The 22,032-nt window shown below is 38.5% G+C and overlaps 2 protein-coding genes and 1 long non-coding RNA gene across 3 annotated transcripts in view; 1 reads left to right on the top strand and 2 right to left on the bottom strand.

Moving 5' to 3' along the window:
- Positions 1-1,033: 1,033 nt before the first annotated feature.
- LOC121891862 (protein NLRC5-like) lies at positions 1,034-7,811 on the top strand. Its single transcript, XM_042404508.1, has 9 exons — positions 1,034-1,068; positions 1,326-1,589; positions 1,703-1,954; positions 2,058-2,306; positions 2,465-2,722; positions 3,492-3,794; positions 3,890-4,159; positions 5,699-5,782; positions 5,929-7,811. The coding sequence occupies exons 5-9, from the start codon at positions 2,526-2,528 to the stop codon at positions 5,993-5,995; spliced, it is 921 nt and encodes a 306-aa protein (XP_042260442.1). The 5' UTR covers positions 1,034-1,068; positions 1,326-1,589; positions 1,703-1,954; positions 2,058-2,306; positions 2,465-2,525; the 3' UTR covers positions 5,996-7,811.
- An 11-nt stretch (positions 7,812-7,822) lies between these two features.
- On the bottom strand, positions 7,823-8,293 carry LOC121891894. The gene is made up of 3 exons (XR_006094215.1): positions 8,267-8,293; positions 7,998-8,094; positions 7,823-7,874 (listed from the first exon to the last, which is right to left on the bottom strand). It is a non-coding gene; the product is annotated as an uncharacterized LOC121891894 (long non-coding RNA).
- A 7,108-nt stretch (positions 8,294-15,401) lies between these two features.
- LOC121891834 (SH3 domain-binding protein 4-A-like) overlaps positions 15,402-22,032 on the bottom strand; it is a 28,230-nt gene continuing 21,599 nt past the window's right edge. The window contains exons 4-5 of the mRNA XM_042404453.1: positions 18,730-18,918; positions 15,402-18,638 (exon numbers count right to left, since the gene is read on the bottom strand). Coding sequence (XP_042260387.1) covers positions 18,414-18,638; positions 18,730-18,918 — 414 coding nt within the window. The 3' untranslated portion in view covers positions 15,402-18,413. The remainder of the gene's footprint in view (positions 18,639-18,729; positions 18,919-22,032) is intronic.

Below are 22,032 nucleotides of genomic sequence, written 5' to 3'. Positions count from 1 at the left end.
GTTCATAAATAAAAACAAAATGTTCATTAATTAAGAAAAACAAGCACTGCTACATTTACATAGATGCAAAAATACAGTCATTGCTTTTTTACCTCATGATTAGTTATTCTTACTGACTATGATATAAATTCTACCAACTCTATAGTGAGCAGTAAATGAAGATTTCAGACACTTATGAATGATCATTTTGTGTCACCACTGACAGATGTAATGTAGCATAACAGTAATTTATACGTCTTCCATCTCAGAGGTAAAGCATGCTGGGATGATATTTTAACTACTGTACATGATGTGGACTCTAGATTTAGTTTTTTCAATATTTATATTCATATATTCTGCATATATTTTACATTTTAATTACTTAAAGTGAATATAACCTGTAGGTAGCAAATATGCAGTGATTTCACACACAGGATTGGTGTTTGTGTTGTGAGGCAGTAATAGTTCAAAAATGATTTATATTCTTTCCTGATTAATTAAGTGTTTTTAATTTCATAATTTTATACAGGACAGCCATGTACAAGATAGAGTCCATCAGTAGTGTGTGTTTGTAGTTATGTTGCTGAGATCAAATCCTCACAAAATGTTTCCTTCTTATTGTTCCAGTTTTCCTCGACGGTCAGATCCTGATAAAGAAATCAGGTTGTTGGTGAATCTGTTCTGTGCAGCAGCAGAGAGAGAACAGCAGACAGGAGAGAAGATACTGGAGCTGTTATCATCACTGTGCAGTGAAGAAGTGATACATTTTAAAGAGAGATACATGAATCATCATGATTATTATTATAGTTATGATAAAAAGGAACATCAGTGTCATTTACTACTGGATCTGTACTCCCAGATGAAGGATTGTGAAACTAAAACAGGCAGGAGAGTCCTTCCAGCATTACAGTCAGTTTTCCAGTCACCTACAGTCTGGTTCATAAACCTGTCAAAGAGAAAGGCCTCCATCCTGCTGGAAGTGCTGAAACTCCAATCAGAGAAGAAAGAAGTGGAGCTGACAGGCTGCTCAGATGAAGAGAGTGAAGTGAGGAGTTTCCTGCAGTGTCTGCCTTATATCTCAAAGCTCAGGTTTGTCAGATTAATATTGTATTTTTACAAATACTACATGGTTTACTTCAGAAAAGGTAAAGATGAATAAAGTTTCAGTTCAGTCATCATTTAACAACATACTGTCTTTACTATTTCCTCCTGCTGTATGTTCTTGTTCTGAATTTCATCTTTGATGAAAGACATCAGACATCAGATGGTTTGTAATGCAGTTTGTTTTCTACTCTTGTATGTTTGCTTTGCTGTTTCCACAATTGATCCATAATATTGTGTTTTAGCTGTGATCCAGAGTTCTTCCAGAGTGTGTGTTCATCCATCTCTGTGACATCCAGAGAGGAGACCCAGCAGCTGGTCTCTCTGCTGCAGCTCCTGGGGTTCAACCTGCTGTTAACGGGAAAGTTAGGCAGGAAAACCTGCAGGTCTGCAGGGAGAGTTCTCAGACTTTGTGGCTCTGAAGTGAATCTCATCCTCACACCCAGAAAGATATCTGTCAGAGAAGCCTCGCTCCTCTTTAGACGTACAACACAACTACACAGTCTGAAGTACGTATTCATCTAATTACTGTCTGTCTTCTTTTAACACCAGTTGTCCAATTTAAATGATCAATTAGGGGTTTTCATCACATATTTCAGGACATCTGTTTCTGCATTTTCAGACTGTCCAACAATACGGCCTTGAGACTGTTTGGATGGATAAGAAGAGGGAGAGTGGCCTGTCTGGCTGTTGATGAGCTTTCTCTCGTCCCTAAGACAACCCAACTATCAGAACGAGTTTTGTTGAAGGTTGTCAGTAGTTTGGCATCCGTGCTGAGACACTGGTCAGTCAGACGGTTCGACCTGACTGAGCTCAGCATCTTTGCTCAGGGTCTCACTTCACTGCTGCTTCACGATGGCCCTCTAACAATCAAGTAAATGTCTTTCCTCAGCCTTATGAACACACACTAATTAATGAAAATGTCTAACGTATTAATACTCACCTTTTCTAAAACATATTCATTATGAAATGTGCAGACTGACTGAAGAGAGTTTGCAGCAGCTACTGGCCCTCCTCCATGAAATCCAGGATGAGGACTTGACCTGTTCCTTCTTCAGTAAGGTTGGTGGAGACCTGACCTCCTGCTGTCTGAACTGGGAGGTTCTTCAGTATCTGCTGCAGCAGTCGTCAGCTCAGACCATCACTGTGAACCTGAGGAAGAACTGCTTCTTACAGGAGAGAATCACACGTCTGCTTCCCTTTCTGGACAGGATTGTATTCAAAAGGTTGTCAAACTGTTTTTCCCCTTTTATTGGACACAGATATAAAATTGTTTTCCATTTAATAATTTGTAAATGTTCTGTTATGGCTTCTGTTTCCTCATCAGTTTGTTCATTGTTTGACCACACAGAGTGTTATTGGTAAATACACTGTATGCTTTCAGGCCCAGTCCCATTTTTGTGTTGACTGCCATCAGAGAGATCCATAAAGCTCAAACCCATCACATGATACCCAGTTTACTGAGGTCATTGGATCATGTGATCAACCTGACCTGCAGAGAGCTGGACTCGGTGGACTGTGCTGCTCTGCTCTTCATCCTTCAACACAGTGACAGAGTTAAAGTAAACCTGCAGTGGACCTCCATACCAACAGAGGAAATAGAGTCCATCCTCTTTACACTGGACAAAGTCTCTCAACTCAGGTCAGACATTAGTGCTCATTTCTTAACGCTGTAGCTGTATCAGTACTCTCTAACACACAGGATATCATTTATCCATCACTGATAGCGTACTGTGAGAGCACCTTAGATGTTAGATGATACAGATGAGATAGATTACATACCTCCTATGATTGATGTATTAGACTCAGGGTGTCTTCAGAGGGCTCTGCTGTAAGCTCTAGCATCCAAAATCTGCCTTCAGTCTCTTATTGAACACTTTGCAGTACTGTTGGTTTGGTCTTTACTTATTTCATTACATAGCAGTGTAAGATCACAGCTATCAACCATATTTATTTCAGTGATGTGGTGGCAATAATGCTTCGCTGATTTGCCTAAATACTCCAACAAATGAATCATTTAAAGTATCTTTGGGAGACCCCGAGATACTCGCAGTACACTGCTTTGTTTTGGGCAACGTCTCATTCCCTGTAGACTAATCCAGGTTGTAACCAAAAGTAAGCCTTTTCTTACTTGTAAACCTGCTCAATAACACTTTAGAGTATTTATTGGACTGTTTTTTATGTTATGATTAATTAATGGTGTTGAAAGAGAATTCTTTGTTTTTCATCACTATCAGTTATGATAACACTGTACTCTTTAATACCCTCTATCTTTTAAATGGATATTATTTGTGTGGAATATTTGTGAGTCTGCTAGTCATATTGGTATCTGAACAATGAAGTGATATGATTGTATTATTTGTGTATAATTTGTTAACTTTCTTACATTTCTGAATCAATTCTACTACCAGTGTTGACAGGAAGCTGTTGCTGAGGTTCATCCACTGCTGTGCTGCCTCTGATGCCAGGCAGGGGGCAGCATCAGGCCTGCTCAAGACTCTACAGCACAGGCTGGATCTGTCCTGCTCCTCCTGTGTGGAGCTGACAGAGAAGGATCAGACTGAGCCTCTGAGTCTGACCTTTGTTGACTGCAGGGCCGTCTCCACCATCCTGAGACACAGCAGCCACGACACACAGCTGGACCTGAGAGACTGTGAGGTGGAAGACAGCAGTCTGGACCTGCTGTTTCCTGTCCTAGACAGAGTCCGTCTCGGGTAGGGAAGAATAACCTAAACCAGAGAAGAAACTTGTTCACAGTAATGTTTCTGCATGGTAACAGTCTGCTCTTTGCTCTGTTCGTCCTGTTCAGAGCCAGTAAAGCTGTCCTCCTCCAGCTGGTGTCACTGGTTCCTGGGAGCAGTGAGAGGGACACAGTGAGACGGGGAGAGTCCCTGTGTAGAGCCCTGGGTGGAGAGCTGGACCTCAGTCACACCACACTGAATCAGAGTGCCTGTGAAGGTTTGGCCCAGATGCTGGACTTCTCTGACAGGCTGACAGAGCTGGACCTCAGTCACTGTCAGCTCACTGACCAGCTGCTGCTCACACTCATCAAACATCTGCATAAAGTCCAAGTCCTGGAGTGAGTATCAGACTGTACAGATACATGTGTTCATGTCACAAAAATGTATATAATGCTGTGTCAGCTCTAGTCTAGTCGGTGGCGGAGGTAGTAACTCACAAAAACATATTGCTGACCACAACAGGCAGGTGGAGTTGGTGTGAGATTCAAAACAGACAATAAGTTTAATGAGCTGAGAGGATTGCAAGACGGCTTTTCTGAAGAAAAATGTTCCTTCTTAGGGAGGCAGAAAGAGACAGTAACCCTGCTGACAGCTTACAGCACCCCAAGTTTATTATAGAGTTCCCCAAACACACTTTCAAGGGGAGATTATGTTGAATTTAGATTTCAGGAGAGACTGAAGTTGCTGTCAGTGTGTACATGAGAAGACAATTATATCTGTACAGTTAGAGGTTTGGTTTGGTTTAATTCTATCATAAAGCAACCGACACATAACACACTTTTCCACATATTCACAAAGAAAACAATCAAATAAAAGCCCAACACGCAGAAACACAAAACCAACAAAATAAATCAAACTATAAACAGTATATAAAACTATTAAAGTGTTAAACATAAAACTGAAGAGTGATGACAGAGGATAAAAACACTAAAAGTTCAAATAAATCATTTCCATAGTGGTCCTGCTGACACACATCATGACAACAAAGACTGCTGCGCCCCGTCTACATTACTGACTGAAGGTGCTGACAGATTTAATTATAGCTACTCATTATACTAATTGTACATATTTACTAAAATAGTAAATACATTCACCATCTCTCCTCTTATCATTTATTTAAAGAAAATGTTTTTATACCTGTTTTTTTACAGAACTTTGTACTACAGTAAACATACTGTACTTTTATAATACTGTCTTTACCTAATAATAGAATAGTTTACATTTAGTTATCTGGGTAAATAAACATGCACACAACTAGTTTGCCATTACTGTGAGTACCATGAGAAGAGCAACAATCTGGCTGCAGATAATCTGTATTCACAGCAGAATTTATTCAGATTCTCCAGAGGAAATGAAGTCTGATGATTTACTTGAAGTAAAAAATATCCTGAGATCTTTGGAGTTCATGATGCATCCTGAGGATGATCACAATACTCCAAATTATCTGACTGTTTAAACTTGGAATGGATGTGGAACAGCTCAGTGCTGTGAATTACAGTGTTAGATCATGCAGTAGTGTCAGAAAACTTCAATAATCAATGAAGATACTCAGCTGTGCGATCAAAATGACCGACCGACAGCGTGCACATACCTGCTACTGTATGAAGACGAGAGGTTTTTCACTGACTGAAGAAAAGACATAATCAGGTGGATTTTAGTTTTTATGATCACAGTTTTAGAGGTGTGTGTCTCTTTGTGTTGGTCTGAGCAGACAGAAATGCAAGTCAACATAATCCATTGACAAATAGAACTTTAGTGTTTCTGCAGTGACGCCTTGACATTTACCTGTACTGCCTACATCAGCCACTGGCTCCATATTATATAATAATGTACCTTTTGTCCTCACTTTTTCTTTTTTGTTTGTGTGCATGTTACAGTCTGAGTCACAATAAGATCACAGATGCTGCGACACACAGGTTACTCCAGCTGGTCTCCATCAACCCTTCCATTGAAGCCGTGCGGTGAGCATACATTAATTAGTGCACCATTATTCATTAAGAATGTTGTAGTCGTAGGCTTACAGGAAAATAATTCATAATCACTCAATTATTCATATTATTGTTGGCTGTATGAGTGACATTTGCTCTCTGCTTTGGTATTTTTCTAGACTCTTCAACAACAACATTGTGGACAGAAGTCCCTTTAAGAAAGACAAGCGGTTTGAAATATGGTGAACCAGTCATCAGTGTGGTGGTAACATGGTGATCAGGGAATAATTGTCTTCTTGTGATCATTGGATGAAAACATGCAAGATGCTGATACAGTATGATAATCATGTATTATCAGTTGACATCAGGAATCTGACTAAATTCCTATATTACTGTGGTCCAAGTACAAATACTGTCTTCAGTAGTTTACAATATAGTGACTTTAGGTTTGACATGATGATCTCTGCCAGAAATTTTTTTTTAGATCTAGTTTTTCAAATGTAATGATTAAGGAAACAGTTTATACGGAGGCCAGGAGCAGCCAGCAATATGAGATTATGACTCAATGATTTCCTAATCAATTGTCTGGAAAAGTGGGTTGGTCTTCCTGACTTCTGTGTTAATCTGGTTCAAAATTTACATCAAAGGAAGAAAGTTTTATGTCAGTCTTGGAGATCATGTGTCTGTGGAACACAGCAACTGCTTTGAGATTCCACAAAGGAGCTGCCGTGGTTCATCATTATTCTCACTGTACATGCTACCACTTGGTGACATCATCAGAGAGCACAATGTATGTTTCCATAGTTATGTGGATGACACACAGCTGTACATCTCTGCTCAACCAAATGATGCTCCAGCTATAAACTCCATTACTACCTGTCTTCTGACAATAAGTAAATGGATGAGCAAAAAGTTAAATGAGCACAAAGCTGAAATCCTACTAGTTGGCCCCAAAACACAAAGAGAAATGCTGTTTAATAATCTGGGGAAATTAATCCCCTGGATAAAATCTGAGGTTACAAGTCTTGGCATTATTTGATTGAGATCTAAACTTCAGGTCCCATAATAACAAGGTGACAAAAACATAATTTTTCCAGCTCAGAAACATAGCTAAAGTACAACCATTTATAAATCAAAAGATGCAGAAAAACTTATTCATGCCTTCATTTCAAGCCAACTTGATTACTATAATGCACTTTTTACTCACCTCCCAAAAAAAGCCTCTGAGACTTCAGCTCATTCAAAACTCTACAGTGTGACTATCAACCAGAACCAAGAGAACACATTAGTCCAGTTTTAGCTGCTCTGCACTGGCTTCCTGTGACATTTAGGATCTACTTTAAGGTCCTCCTCCTTATATACAAAGCCCTTGATGGGCTAGGACCAAGCTACATTGCTAATTCCCTTCTTAACTATCTTCCTTCAAGACCACTGCGATCATCTGCTGCTGGTTTATTGGATATTCCCAGCAACACCTGAAAGAAAATGGGGAATGCAGCCTTTGTCAATTACATCCCAAAACTATGCAACACACTACCGATAGATATCAGGGAAGCCAGCTCGCTGAATATTTTTAAAAGAATGCAAAAAACGTATCTCTTCACTTTAGCCTTTAACTAGCTTTTCTCTCAGTCTGCTTCACACATATGCACTACTACACTTCTTTTAAAATGTTGTATTTTATATGTACTTGATTTTATACATTCTATGTAATCTGTGTTTTAACTTTGTTTTTTTTATTACTATTATTATTATTCAGTATGAATTCTATTTTATGTGTCAGTGGGTTTTTATATCCCACCTTATATTACATGTTCTATGTATTTTTAGTTTCACTTTATCTGTTTTGTCTTATTTTTTTCTATTGTCTCACCTGTTAAATATGTCAGTTGCTCTCTATTGTAATTTGAATATAGATTTGATATAAACCAATGTATTTATTGCTCTTTCTCTAAATAAGAAACTGTTGTGATCACATGTTGCAGGTCAATTCATCTTGATTGTTGTTTTGGACATTTGCAGGGTACACATTTAATTTAAATCTGTTTTGGGGAAAAAACATTTTAAAAAGGTACCTTAAATGTCTTGCATCCTGGTTTGTTGTGTTACCTTTCAGTACATGGCCCTAGAAAAGAGATATCATAATATAAAAGTGTATTATTTATATAGACTGTTACATGGTTTTATCACAGTATAAAAAGGGTTTCACAGGGGTGCATTACAAAGAAAACAATAAAATTAGGCTTACATGCATTTATGCAACAATTATGGAGTATTTGACAAGAATTAGAAGCACTTTTCTTCAAGTTTTCATACTGATCAGTTGAATGGAAACTAAAGCTTTTCTGGAAGAAAGGGAAAAAAAATTCAGAAATGTAAAATTGTCGAGCACACTTTAAAAGCCTTAATGTATTATACATGATTTATATTAAACAAGCATGAAGATAAATAAAAAAAGAACTACCACTAGATGGCAGCACAACATTTCACAACAGGATGAGATTCTCTGCTACTCACATGAAACTAAACAGCAGCAGAGTGGAGAGTTTAGTGAAGTATAATTTTAAAATCAATTACTTGGAGGGAAGCTACAGCAACATCACTGACCTTTAATGACCTGACATGTCCAGGCTCTACCCACACAGGTGTTACCTGTTTTAGCTGATTAGTTCAGGACTGTGTGGGCGTTATAGACAGTTTCTTGACTGTCCTTTATCACTGAGTGCATTAACATTAAGCAAATTCTACCTTTAACGAATTCTGCTTCAGCCAGAGTAAGTGAAAACACCTCTATGGATATGCAGCGTCTTTAAAGGAAACACAAAGAGGGAATGTGATGCTAAAAAGACTGTAAATGTGTCAGATATCCACTTGATATGACTAACTCAGACTGCTGAAGCCTCATATAAGCTTCACAGAGACTTTTAAATGCATTTTTGCACAAAATGACTGTGTGGACACTGTGGATTTTGGCCCCATCACTTAAATTGAAAGCACATTTGAAAGGATCTTTTAATAGCTAGTATGAACAGGAGGAATGAGTACAGTGAGGAAAACCTCTTTCACTGTTAATATGGACACCTGACTGCTATTTTAAGACACACTTTGAAAGTTGTGAACCTATCCTTTAAGATGGAAAAGTTAAAGTCAGCACACTACTACACAACAACAACACAACCTGAGTCATCAAGAACACACTAATTGTTCTCGCTGCCCTCCTCCTCCATTGATTTCCCTTCTAATGAGTGTGTGTGAGATCAATGAAATGAATTATAAACAGGGCGTGGCTGCTGGTCACCACACACACACACACACATGTTTACCTAGGTCACTTCTGGGGAAATTGCATACACTTACATTAATTTCCTGGAGACTTACCATAACCATAACCACTACTTGCCCAAACCTAACCGTGATCCTAACCTTAACCACTGACCCAAAAATACAAGCCATCCCAGTTAGCTGGTGTTAAGTCTGGTGAGTGTCCCTGAAAGTAGGCTAAGTCATGCCCACACACACACACACACAAACAACCTGACTTTGTAAGACCACAACTCACTCTAATTGCACTTTTCTGTCTCTCTCTCCCTTCCCACACAGTCTCCTCATCCATAAAACACGAGCCTCCCTTGCTGATTTACCTCTAATTTATTCCATCGTCGCCTGTCCCTCAGGTAACAGACGACGAGTAGCAGCCAGATGTTTAGAAAGGTTAAAAGTACAAATAGAATTTTTTAAAAAAACATGCTTCTTTATAAGCAAAAATGGGAACAACTGCCATGAAATGTGGTTTATAACAGAGCAGAGCTGTTAGTCAAGCTTCAATGGACATTTCTGCATCAGAAGTACAGAGAACATTTAGAAACGTCCAGTCACCTCACTTAAAATTCAGTTTCTGTGAGGTTGAGCTTTGTACTTTCTTTTTAATGTGCCCTTCATTCATTTTCTCCACTAAACTTTTATTTCCTTTATTAAATTTGCAGCAATTAATCACTGCAAACTTATTTTTTCATTTAATGTATTCCCCTTTAATTGATTGTATATACTTTAATATGTTGTTAAATGTTCTTTTAATGATATCTTTGCCCTACTTAAAACAATGCTGCAAATAACGATTATTTTCATTATTGCTTAATGTGTTCATTATTTTCTTGATTAATCGATTAGTTATTTGGAAATAGTGAAAAATGTCAATCACTGTTTCCCAAAGTGTTACAACCCCTCCCTTTCTGCCTGCAGTGGTTTGATTGGCCATTTTCTGCAGGAGCGGGCAGTCAAGGTGTGTCGTTAAGGTAATGCAGTGACACCTGGATAGGCCTCCACCAAGGCTATAAATACCAGTCTGATCTCATTGTCTCCTTCTCTCTCAGGCTCCACATCACACTTTCCCCATATTATTAATTATGATCTTCCTTTGTGCCCCAATCATGTGTGTAGATTTGGGTCTGGATGGTAGCGCCATGTCTCTACCAATATGTTTTACCGATCTATGATACAAAAAAATGATACAAGTAGAAGTTATTGAGATGATTTAAATTTAGGTTTGAGCCTTACTGTGTCTCTGTCATGAAACTCTTGAGTTGCATCGCCCAAATCAAACAAACTGAAAGAAGCACAGACTCTCAGGGGAGGTTTGAAGATGTCTTACAGCAGATAGATGGTTTAAACAGAGTGGCACATTACCTTTCTTGTAATATTTATTGAGAGAAAGGGGATGGTTAAAAAGACCTGTGGAATGTATGAAACTAAAATTGCAATTTTGCAATTTAGCAAATGTAGGCTGCAGTGAATCAGGTTTGTGTATATACAAGAGATATTTATTCCTTATAGGAGCTGATCTCTGAGAAATGATTTGTTCCTTTTTCAGAAGCATCTTTTTTATCACCAGTTTCAACATAAAACTTCCTGAAATTAACAAACTACAATGGGAATATTGTGCAGATAATTCCACAATGAATTGATCGTGTGATAACAGCAGGGAGTGTATTTGAAATGTTCACCTTTTGGAATGATGAAGAGGAGCATTATACTCCATTCATGACTCTGTTTATCGGTCTAAAAGGGAAATAAGAACAGCAGCTTTGTTTTTTAACTTGACAGTCAAATCAAGTCAATTTTGTTTATATAGTACCAAATCAAAACAGAAGTTATGTCAGGGCACTTTTCACATAGAGCAGGTCTAGAATGTACTCTTTACAATATTATTTACATACACCCAACATTCCCCCATGAGCAAGCACTTGGTGACAGCGACAAGGAAAAGCGACTCCCCTTTAACGGAAAGAAACCTCAAGCAGAAAAGGGCTCTAGATGGGAGGCCATCTGCCTTGACCGGTTGGGTTGAGAGAGAAAGAGAGAGGGGGGGGGGGGGCAGGAGGAAAGAGAGCATAGCACAATGCAATAGACAGAATTAGTAACATGCATTAATGGTACATGAATGCATACAGATGGAGAGTGGGAGGAGGAGAGGAGCTCAGTGCTTCATGGGAAGTCCCCTGGCAGTCTAGGCCTATAGCAGCATAACTTGAGGCTGGTCCAAGGCGAGCCTGGGTGGCCCTTACTACAAGCTTTATCAAAAAGGAAAGTTTTAAGCCTAATATTAAACATAGAGAGCGTGTCTCTGACGATGGTTCCACAGGAAAGGGGGCTGATAGCTGCCTCCCATTCTACTTTTGGAGACTTTAGGAACTATGAGCAAGTGCAGTGTTCTAGTGGGGTAATAGGGTACTATGAAATCCTTAAGATGTGATGGTGCCTGACCATTAAGGGCTTTGTAAGTGAGGAGAAAGATTTTAAATTCTATTCTGGATTTTACAGGAAGCCAATGCAGCAAAGCTATGATGGGAGAAATATATCTCTTTATCTAGTTTTTGTCAGTATACATGCAGCTGCATTCTGGACCAGCTGGAGAGTCTTTATAGACTTGTTAGGGTAGCCTGATAATAAGGAATTGCAATAATCCAGCCTGGAAGTAACAAATTTTTCTGCATCTTTTTGAGACAAGATGTGCCTGACTTTTGCAATATTACGAAAGTGGAAAAAGGCAGTCCTTGAAATTTGTTTTATGTGGGAGGACATTTCTTGATCAAAGATATCTCCCAGATTCCTTACGGTGGTGCTGGAGGCCAGGGTAGTGCCATCTAGAGTAGCTATATCATTAGATAATGTGTTTCTAAGGTGTTTAGGGCCAAGCACAATAGCTTCAGTTTTGTCTGAGTTTAGTAGCAGAAAATTGCAGGTCATCCAGGTCTTTATGCTTGGAATTTGTTAACTAATTGGTTTCATGTGGCTTTATTTATCAATATAATTGGGTATAATTTTTATAACAATGTTTCGGAATAAAATTACCTTAAGGAAGCATATATAAGGTGAATAGTATTGGTCCAAGTACAGAACCTTGTGAAACTCTGTGTCAAACTTTTGTGTGCATTAAGGATTCATCGTTAACTTGTACAAACTGGAATTGATCTGATAAATAAGACTTAAACAAGCGTAATGCAGCTCCTTAAATGCCAATTAAATGTTCCAGTCTCAAATGTGTCAAATGCAACACTAAGATCTAACTAAGATCAAGACAAGTACAGAGAGAAGTCGTTTGTCCAATGCAGTTAGGAGGTCATTTGTAACTTTCACCAGTGCTGTCTCTGTGCTCTGAAGTGCTCTAAATCCTGAATCCTGATCCTGAAAATCCTAATAATATACTATTGTTATGTAGAAAGTCACACAACTGATTGGCGACTGCCATCTCAAGGATCTTAGAGCGCAAGGGAAGGTTAGATATAGGACTATAGTTGGCTATAACGCCTGAATCAAGAGTAGGCTTTTTAAGAGGAGGTTTAATTACAGCTGCTTTAAAGGACTGTGGTACATAGCCTGTTACTAAAGACAGATTGATCATATCTACTAAAGAAGTGCTAACTAAGGGTAGGACTTCCTTAAGCAGCCTAGTTAGGATGGGGTCTAAGAGACAGGTTGATGGTTTAGATGAAGAAATCGTTGAAGTTAGAAATTGTTGATAAGGTTTTATTTTATGAAACAGATTCAGGGAAACAAGTAATCATTCAGTTGTAGTTGTGATAATCACCATGACTGGAGGTTTCATGAGGCATCCGCATGACAACAGTAAAACATACCCCGTGGCTGAAAACGCTGAAGGAGCAAGACGTGAGGAAAAAAAAACAGATGGAGCTGTTATATTTTTGCTTTTTTTCCTCATCTTTCAAGGGCCCTTTACATTCTCCAGAGCCATGAGGTGAAACCAGCCTGGCCCGTTTCCACACAAAAACTCAGGCAGATGAAACAAACAGACGGCTCGAAGCCTTTTCATCTCACCACCTGTTTTGCATTTTCAAAAGCTGCTCCAAGCAGGCCAATTTGTCCCGAATTAATGAAGGGACAGAGCGGTGAGGAAAATTAGTTTTCCTCTCACATCTCTCTGCTCCTGTGATTTCCGTGGACAGAAAGATCGACTCTTACAGAACAATACCCGTGACCCCGTAATTATAGGAACAATTTTGTTTAACAACTTTGAGCTGTTAAATCTGCAGATCTAGATTCTAGAAATATCCTCTAAATTTAGCTTTTCAAGTGTTATGTCAGGCAATAAGAAAACTCTGCTTAACGCCAGGTTAAGCTTTGAGAATTTGTATCTCTCTACAGTATGAATATTTCTGTCTGTGCAACAGGAGGTAAACATGAGTGGCTGCACACAGTTTGAAGCAAAAGTTTTATCAACTTATTTTTATCCTAAATAATGTCCCAAATAATGTGAAGTTGTAAATGAAAAGGTTTTTAAATGCAGACAGCCTCGGTCTACGAGATGTGCAATACATGGAAACATAGGGCATGTGCAGTACACTCACTATTTATTTTTATTGAAATCGTTGGCATACTGTTATTGACATGCACTGACATGCCTGCCTGGACTGTGATGATATTTATGATGGCTGCTACAGATGATCTCGGACTATTTTTCTTTATTGTTCATCTAAATATGATCTGTGCTGTGCCGTCAACTGCCTCTCAGAGGACATTAAAGTTTTCTAAGTCTAAGTGTTAGTCTCAGTTTCCAGTTGTATCCAGGAGACGAGCAGGAATGTTGAGGGTGAGTCAGCGAGAGGCAAAGGACGACTGTGTCAAGGTGCCCATGCGCTGAGGGAGAATAATTATCTGCTTTAATTAAGCACATTAAACTGTGTGTGTGTGTGTGTGTGTGTGTGTGTGTGTGTGTGTGTGTGTGTGTGTGTGTGGAGGATACAAGGATGGATTTGTGTGCATTCATGTGTGCATGCATTAGTACATGTGATCCTTTGTGCATTCATGTGTGATATTTGAATGTGTTTTCTCTCTGTGTGTGTGTGTGTGTGTGGGTTTGTCATAGGCTGCTTTTGGGGACAAATTTCGGACTAAAGACCAGTTAATTGGGGACGGCTTGTCCAATTGGAGACAAAAGCTCTGTCCCCAATTGGTAAAATGTTGATTTTTGGGTCAGTGGTTAAGGTTAGGGTAATGGTTCGGCAAGTAGTGGTTATGTTTAGGGTTAGGGTAAGTCTCCAGGAAATTAATGTAAGTCTATGTAACGTTCCCAAAAGTGACCTAGGACAATGTGTGTGTGTGTGTGTGTACGCTCCCATGCAGCTGAGAGAATTAGAGTTGGGACATGATTTGCAAATTGCTGGAGGAAGAATTGCTCAACCTTCAACTGCATCTCTACAGATTCTGTACTCTTAAATATATCATATCATCAAACATATCATGCACATTTCCAGCTCTATATTTATGTCCTGGGGCTTTACTGGAATATCTTTGCATGACTTACAGTTAAAAAAACTCCTGATTTATCTTATACCGGCCCTTTATTCAGCCCCTCAATTCACCCTCTGTCTGAAACAGGCTGTTTTAGCTCGTCTCTTCAAGGCCTCCCTCCTGATGAGCCCACTCTGTTCTGATTGGGGATAGACTAAATGCTTACCCAGTATGCCTTCCATCAAGACCCACCCCTACTCTTCCTATGATTGACAGATATTTTTACGATATTTTTACCCTAACCCTAACCATCTCACTCCCCTTGCCTAAACCTAACCAATCAACCCTCGGGTGTCTTCATCGGACCGCAAATAAGCATGTCCGACAAGGGCATTTAGTCTCTCCCGTTCTGATTGGTTAGCTTCACGAAGCTTCCTCTGGCTCCGGAGGCTACATAAACAAACTATAGTAGCAGGATTTCACTTCTTTTTCTCCTTCTTTGCTCCAAATGTCAACCTCTCAAATACATCCATACATGTTCAAGCCCGAATCATCCGACATAATAAGAGTATAAAAACAACAGAAAATCACAAAAAGTATATTATGTCCCCTTTAAAGGAAATGTGTGTTTGCTGTCTTACCCAGAGTAAAACGATTGCCATTTTCATCTCTATGCATCCAGTAAAAAGATGACGAGTTTAGCCTAGCTTAGCACAAAGTCTGAAAGCAAAGCTCCATCACAAGAGGAAAATATACACCGTCTAACATCTCTAACATGTTCTAAATTGCATGCTTCATCTTGTTAGTTTGACACATATGGAAAAACACAATTTGAAATGTTTGTTTAACTAAGTAGATGTATGTGAGGAGACATGGAAAAGCCAAAAAACATAATGGAATATATATATATTTTTTTAAATATTCAGCTTTATTCATACCTTCTGAACAGAAACACTGTCACAGGTGATATGGTGAAGTTATTTAAGTGTCAATACGTAATCGGCATTCGGTACAAATATATAAACTCCTCCCTCACTTTCCGTTCAGATCATACCTCAGACAGATGCAGGATCACTGCAACAGTCACAAAACATATAGAAAAGAAACAAGAAAATACACAAAAGACTGAAATGAAGTGTAGAAGTTGAACTCAAATCAATAAAAGCATCACAGATGATTGATTATACTTGCTGAGATCACAAAATCAAAGACAAAAAGCTTGAAAAACACAAATCAAAGACAAAAGGCTGCTTTAAAAACAAATTTAACAACAACAAGACTATTTGAGATGCTAGTTCTTTGAAAAACGTTCTAAATTGCTGGCCTGATGTCTCTTTCATGAAAATACTGAACCTCCTCATATGGTAAAATATATGACATGAAAATAATAATACCTATGCTGCATTCTTGAGTTGTAAGAAAGTTAGAAAAAATGGAAATTTATAGGAAAAATGTGAGATTTTTCAATCACAGGTTTGTCTAATTTGAACATTTTACATTTTATTGTTGTCAAAATGCATTTAAGGTCTTTCTTCATCACTACATAATCTCTGAGCCATCAAATACATTGTGTTAACAGTTGCAAAACTGGAAGTTGTATTTGTGGTTTGCAAGAAATCTATGCTAACTAGCTTACCAGCATTGTCAAATATTGACGCAGTGTTAACTTTTGTTCGGGGAACTGTATTTTATTGTTGGGCTGAAAAAATCTCAGCTGTCCACACTTTTCAGTTATAGCTGAATGGCTGGAAATACACAGATTTTATCATTTTATAATATAGTAATTTCTAACTTTCCATTTGCGACAGACTGCAGCATTGTTCCACAAGCTGAAATATTATAAAAATTAACCTCACACAGATGAATATCAAACCCAAGAATACACAACAATAACACTGTTGATAATACATCATCTGTATTGTTCTGCAAGTATAAAAAAATAGAAGAATATCTTGCATAAACAGATATATCTTTACTGCATGGACTGCGCTGAGTCACATGTAACATTAGCATTGGGCTAACTGCTTTTGGCAAGCAATGTTCTTGATGTATGAACCACTTTTAATTAGATGTGATTGGAAAATGTTTTTGAAACATCTGCTTTGCCTTGTTTTGTAGAAAATGTGAGTGGGAGGCGGTCAAAGGATTTCCCTCCATTTCTGAACTGCCCGTCAGAAATGGAGGGAAAATGTGTTTCTGTTGAAAACTTGGCTTGGCAAACAAATGACTGTAAGCATGAAGATGCCGAGTAGAGTCAGTTCTGTATGGAGGGGGGGGAGGGGGGTCAAAACAACTTTTAAAGATGGTGGAAAGGTTCACAGTATGTGTGGTTATTTACTGCAGTGGTTGAGGTCTCTGATGTTGTCCTGAGGGAGAGGGAAAACAATTGGAGTGGGTTTTTTTTTTTTAAAAAAGAAGAAAAGTTCCAAAAAAAGGTTGAAGAGAGACTGTAGTTGGGTTTCCATCCATTTGTTTTTATTCACATTTTAAGTGTGTACATAAAAAACCTGAGTGGAAACACTAGAAATTAAAAAAAGGCTAAATATCTCAAAAAATGTTTTAAACATGTTTGAGATAGAAAAGGTGGTGTACTGATTAAAGCAAAATATGATGGAAAGTGCCATGTAAACAGACTTCGTGAATAACTGATGACATACATGAAGCAAGAAAACATTAGATCTGTGTGGAGTGATGAGGAGACTGTAACGCTCCTCACATTAGTACATAAAACAAACAGAAATGTCATATTTCCATCACGCTTTCCATTGTTTGAGCTTTGACTGCCGCTCTTTTAATGATGTCATATCGTTGTGTCCTCTTCTTTTGCAATGGTTTAATCTGTTAATCTCCATGAATCAACTCCTAATATTCACGATTTTCATGAATGATAGTGGATGGAAACATGCATTAATTCGCTTTTTCTTTTGCCAATTTTCTGGAAATTCAGTTAATATTTGCGTTACATTTGGATGGAAACCTGGCTTGTATCAAGTATGACAGATACAGGATAGCAAAGGATAAACAAAGACCAAATGAAAAGACAGAAAGCTAGGGTAGATGTCAAAAGCATCTAAGATAAGCAGATAAGTGATAAAGAGAAATGGCGAGGCAGAAAGAAAGAAAGCAGGACAAACCTTATGGTGTATTCAGACCGCAAAGCCAATTTGCATCATTCTCACGAGTCTGACCGCTGAATCGTTTGTGTTTATTCACACCAAAAAGCCAATGTACCAATAGTACGTTAGTATGTTCAGTTCAGCTTCAAACTGAACTCACCAGAAACTCCGGCTCTTTCTATTTTTCACTCCAGTCTCTCTCCTTTCCCCTCTTGTCTCTTGTTTATAAAGCTGATTCGTAAAGCCCTGGCATTCGTGCAAATTTGACACAAACATTGCAAAATTTTCAACTCGCACAAACGCAAATTCGTGGCTACTCACATCTTTTTGTTGACTTTATATGCAACCACACAGCCTCTAAAATTTGCTTCACGTTCTGTCTGAACACAGTTCGAGGTAGAGAGAACAATAAAAGAAGAAAGATAAGTGACAAAAGAAAACAACGGATAAAGAGGCAGATCTTCCAGTTTCACGCTGATTCATCCAACACCACAGATTGTCCATTGGTGGCAACTTTTCTGGTGCTTCACAAGAACTAGTTAGAGTGCTGCAACAGCACTAATCCAAGACTCCAAAGAAGAGACCAGAACATACTTACTGCACCTGAAGATCGAAGGCTAAGGAAAACCTAGAGATTCACCAGACTACCCAAAAACTGGATGGTTTAATCTCCAAAACAATGTGTACTTCATTGAACTGTCCTTGACAGTAAATATCCACCTGCTTCAACTGCACTCCACAGATGTCCTGAACTCCAGTAGCTTCCACCATGAGGAGATGTTTTTTGGAGGGAGAGAAAATGTTCAGACGGCAAAATCTCCATATCCAGTGGGGCAGAAGGCAGCACTGCGGAGGGTGTCAAGGCAGTTGACGAGGATGAGTGTGCCGGTCAGGTGCTTCCACCTCTTGGTGATGGGGTTCCTCATCTTGTCCAGGCCGAGGTGGAGCTCCTGGATCACGTCACGGTAGCTGTCTCCAACGTGGGCCGCCCATGTCAGCAGGAAGTCATAGGCTGGCTTCCACATGGACTGAAGGGTGAAGAGAAAGAAGGGTTTGTTAGGAAAAACTTATATTGTCTTTGCTAGAAGACTTTTATCGTTCTCATAATGCTAGTCTCACCTCGTTGTCCAGTAGGCCGCTCTTGTCACGGTGCGGAGCCTCGTAAGCCTCCATCTGCTGTCTGGACACTCGCGCCAGTTTCTCGGCGAGTTCCCTCCACCGGGATGCCACTTCCACTGCTGTGGTCAACAAGACAAAATCCAGGACCAACCTGGCAACCAGACCCTGGCAGTCCATCTTCAGCAATGCCTGAAAAGAGAGACAGTCAGTAAAAACTTGTAAATCGAGGCAATCTTTCTTCACCCAGTTTGTAAAATCTATGTTTTTCTTTAAAGAATTTAATATGTGAGCTTTATTTATTAATGTACAGGATTTCAAAAGTTTTGAATCAATCACCTGAAAGCAACACATATAGTGCACCAATTTTCAGCAGGATTGTCATATAAGCAAAGTTTGTATTTTTAAGAATGCTGTAGTTTGCAGTTATGAGTTGTAATTTATTGAACAAATAAATTGATTTACCAACAGTATAGGACTGAAATTTGTACTCTTATGTTTTGGCTATGGAAGCACAGTTTTAAAAGGGTAAAGCAACTTAAATTCTACAAAATCTTTACAATGTGCTTTGGATATCTTGAACGAAATAAGACACTTCAATCTGTTATATCTCCAAAAGAGATGTCTTTGTGCATCTAAAATTTTGGATCTGACCTGTAACAGATCTGTGGAAAACCAACCAACATGCATCAAACAATTTTTAAACAAAATCTTCAAGAACTACAGTACAGTCACATCAGGTCCACAACGGACTGGATTATACTGTGATCAGACCCAAAACAAAAGATTCAAACAGAGAACACCAACACTAGTAGGCCCACAATGCAACGCCAATTAACAAGCAATCACAGTTGAAAACAACAGCATCAAATATACAAAAAATTAAGATTGACTAAAAATCGACTAAAAATGTGATGATTATGAAAGACCACATGATCAGAGCTGAAAAGAATTCCTACGCTATCTTGTACCCAGAAGGACTGAATATAATTTGGACCTGGCCCCGTTCTGGTCCTAAATCAGGTCATGTTTACTATTAACCTCTTCCATTCCACCTATATTTTGGAGCAAAAACTAAGATAAAACAACAAATAAAAATGTCTGTGGCGCCTGAGCCACTTACTTTCCAGATAGAAAACATCCCAAAGTTTGTTGTGATAGTGTCAGAAACACTTGAGTTCTGGGTCTTTAGTCTAAATAACTAGCTACCTGTGGTTTTGTCTATATTTACAGCAAAACTACATGAGAGGGAGAGAGGGACACTGGTTAAGGTGGATAAGCAAGAAGACAGTAATTCTCCCAATTTGGACTTCCTTTTCTAGTACATAATCCTGTTTTCTCGTCCGGTGGTTCCCAACCTTTTTGGCCTTTGTTGCTTTAAAACAAACTAATATCTACAGTATGTTTGACCCTTCATCACAGGATTTATAGAGCACTTTTCAATATAATCAAAGATGCTTTACATGGCAAATTAAATACCCATGATGATTACATTTTGTAGTAAAATTGAAGCAATTAGAGAGGTAGTTTGTAGAAGAAATGTTTTTCTGTTTATCTTACAACTACCTTATGGCAAACATAAATGATTAATACGCTATTTTTAAGGAATAAACAACTCTCCTTATGGTTGAGTCTGTGACTATGAATTCTTAACCCTTCTTGTAAGAAGTTGTGTCCCTCAGGCTCATGCCATAAATATGTTCTTACTCAGCTAACCCGGTCAAATAAGGGTTTAAAAATACTGAGCATTAATAAAAGCAGCTGACTGGAAAAAAATGCTGCAGGCAAGATTTCTTTTTGTTTTGTTTTTTTTTTTTCTAGAAAAGAGGCACAACGGCCACAGAGGTGTTTTCCTTTTTAGTGAAACCAAAAAAAATGCAGTTTGTGCATATGCGTATGTCTGTCCAGAGATAAGATTTTGGTTGAGGGAAGCAGGGGTCTCAGCATCTTACATCTGTCCTTTGGAGATACCGTTCAGGTTCGATGCAGGGGACGTTTTTCTTTGCTGCCAGGTTCAGTAAGCCGCAAGCAAGGGTAGACACTGGAAAATGTGGGTTTTGAGTTTATAATGACCCAAACAAGCTGTAACAGTTGTGTAACACGTGTTTCTAGGAATCTTACTTGACGATATTTCAAATAAAACTCAAAATCATGCAAGAAAGACAAAGTGAGAAGTTGACAAATAAATATGAAGCATAAGACAAGCCTTCTTTACTGTTTAATTAATTAGTTTTGCCAGATATCCCTGGTAGAGTCAAACTAAAATGTTGGTGCTGGAATCCAACAGAGCAAAAACAGGAGAGGAGTTAGTGTTGCATAAGGTGGTGGTTTAATGCCCTTTTCAAAGATATGGACTGAAACAACTGTGAACTGAACCTTGAAAATGTAGCTTAGGACTCAAAAATGAGGTTCAACTTTATGAAAATGAGTTCCTCTGAAAACAGAAGATCAAAGTTGTTTTCGAGACTGTCCTCCCAAGAAAAACGACACAGCAAATCATAATGTCAGATGCCTAACTCTAAGGAAGTAGTAACTTTAACCCACAACACATGTTTGTTTAACCTTAACAAAGTGATCATTTGAACCCAAACCATGATTTTTTTGGCACTTTTTGTATATTCTCGGTCATTGTAGGAAAAGTCATAAAATTTTAGGCTATAAAAATTGAGTTGAGGGTGTTTTTACTGCTCTCAGTTGTAAAAAAAACACATTGCATTGTGTGAAACACATTGCTTTGTAAATGAATTACTTCATTGTGTGCTGGTAATGTGGCAACATGATAAATTAACTGTCCAATCAGGGGCTGAACATGTACATTATGTGCAAACAGGCTCCTCTGTTCTCGTCATTCTTAGTCCCATCTGAACAGTTTCCACTCAGTGAACATTCAGCTTATTAATGGCTTCATCAGATCAGATCAGAGGTCAGTGTTGCGTGAAACTCTTCGTCATCGAGGATTTCAGAAAAGATTTGTCTTAATGGCCTTCAGACAAACATAACAGCCGAATCCATGATGTGATTCATCTCATCTCATCTGACTACTGATTAGTCACACACCCAAAAACAATCACAAGAATATAGGAAAGTACAACTCAAATTTACACATACAAATTCATAATACGCTCTAATGTATGTCCAAGAATTCATAAAGCTACCTACACGGAGTTATTCAGTATGAACGAAGCAGCTTAGTAGATCATCAGAAAATGGATCAGCAACTATTTTGATAATAGTTTCAGTCATTTTTCCAGCAAAAAAGCCAATATTTCACTGTCAAATGGGATTATTTGATGCTTTTTGGGGTTT

The sequence above is a fragment of the Thunnus maccoyii genome, chromosome 24 (assembly GCF_910596095.1).
Source record: "Thunnus maccoyii chromosome 24, fThuMac1.1, whole genome shotgun sequence".
NCBI lineage: Eukaryota > Metazoa > Chordata > Actinopteri > Scombriformes > Scombridae > Thunnus > Thunnus maccoyii.
This window is presented reverse-complemented; position numbering and strand designations above follow the sequence as displayed.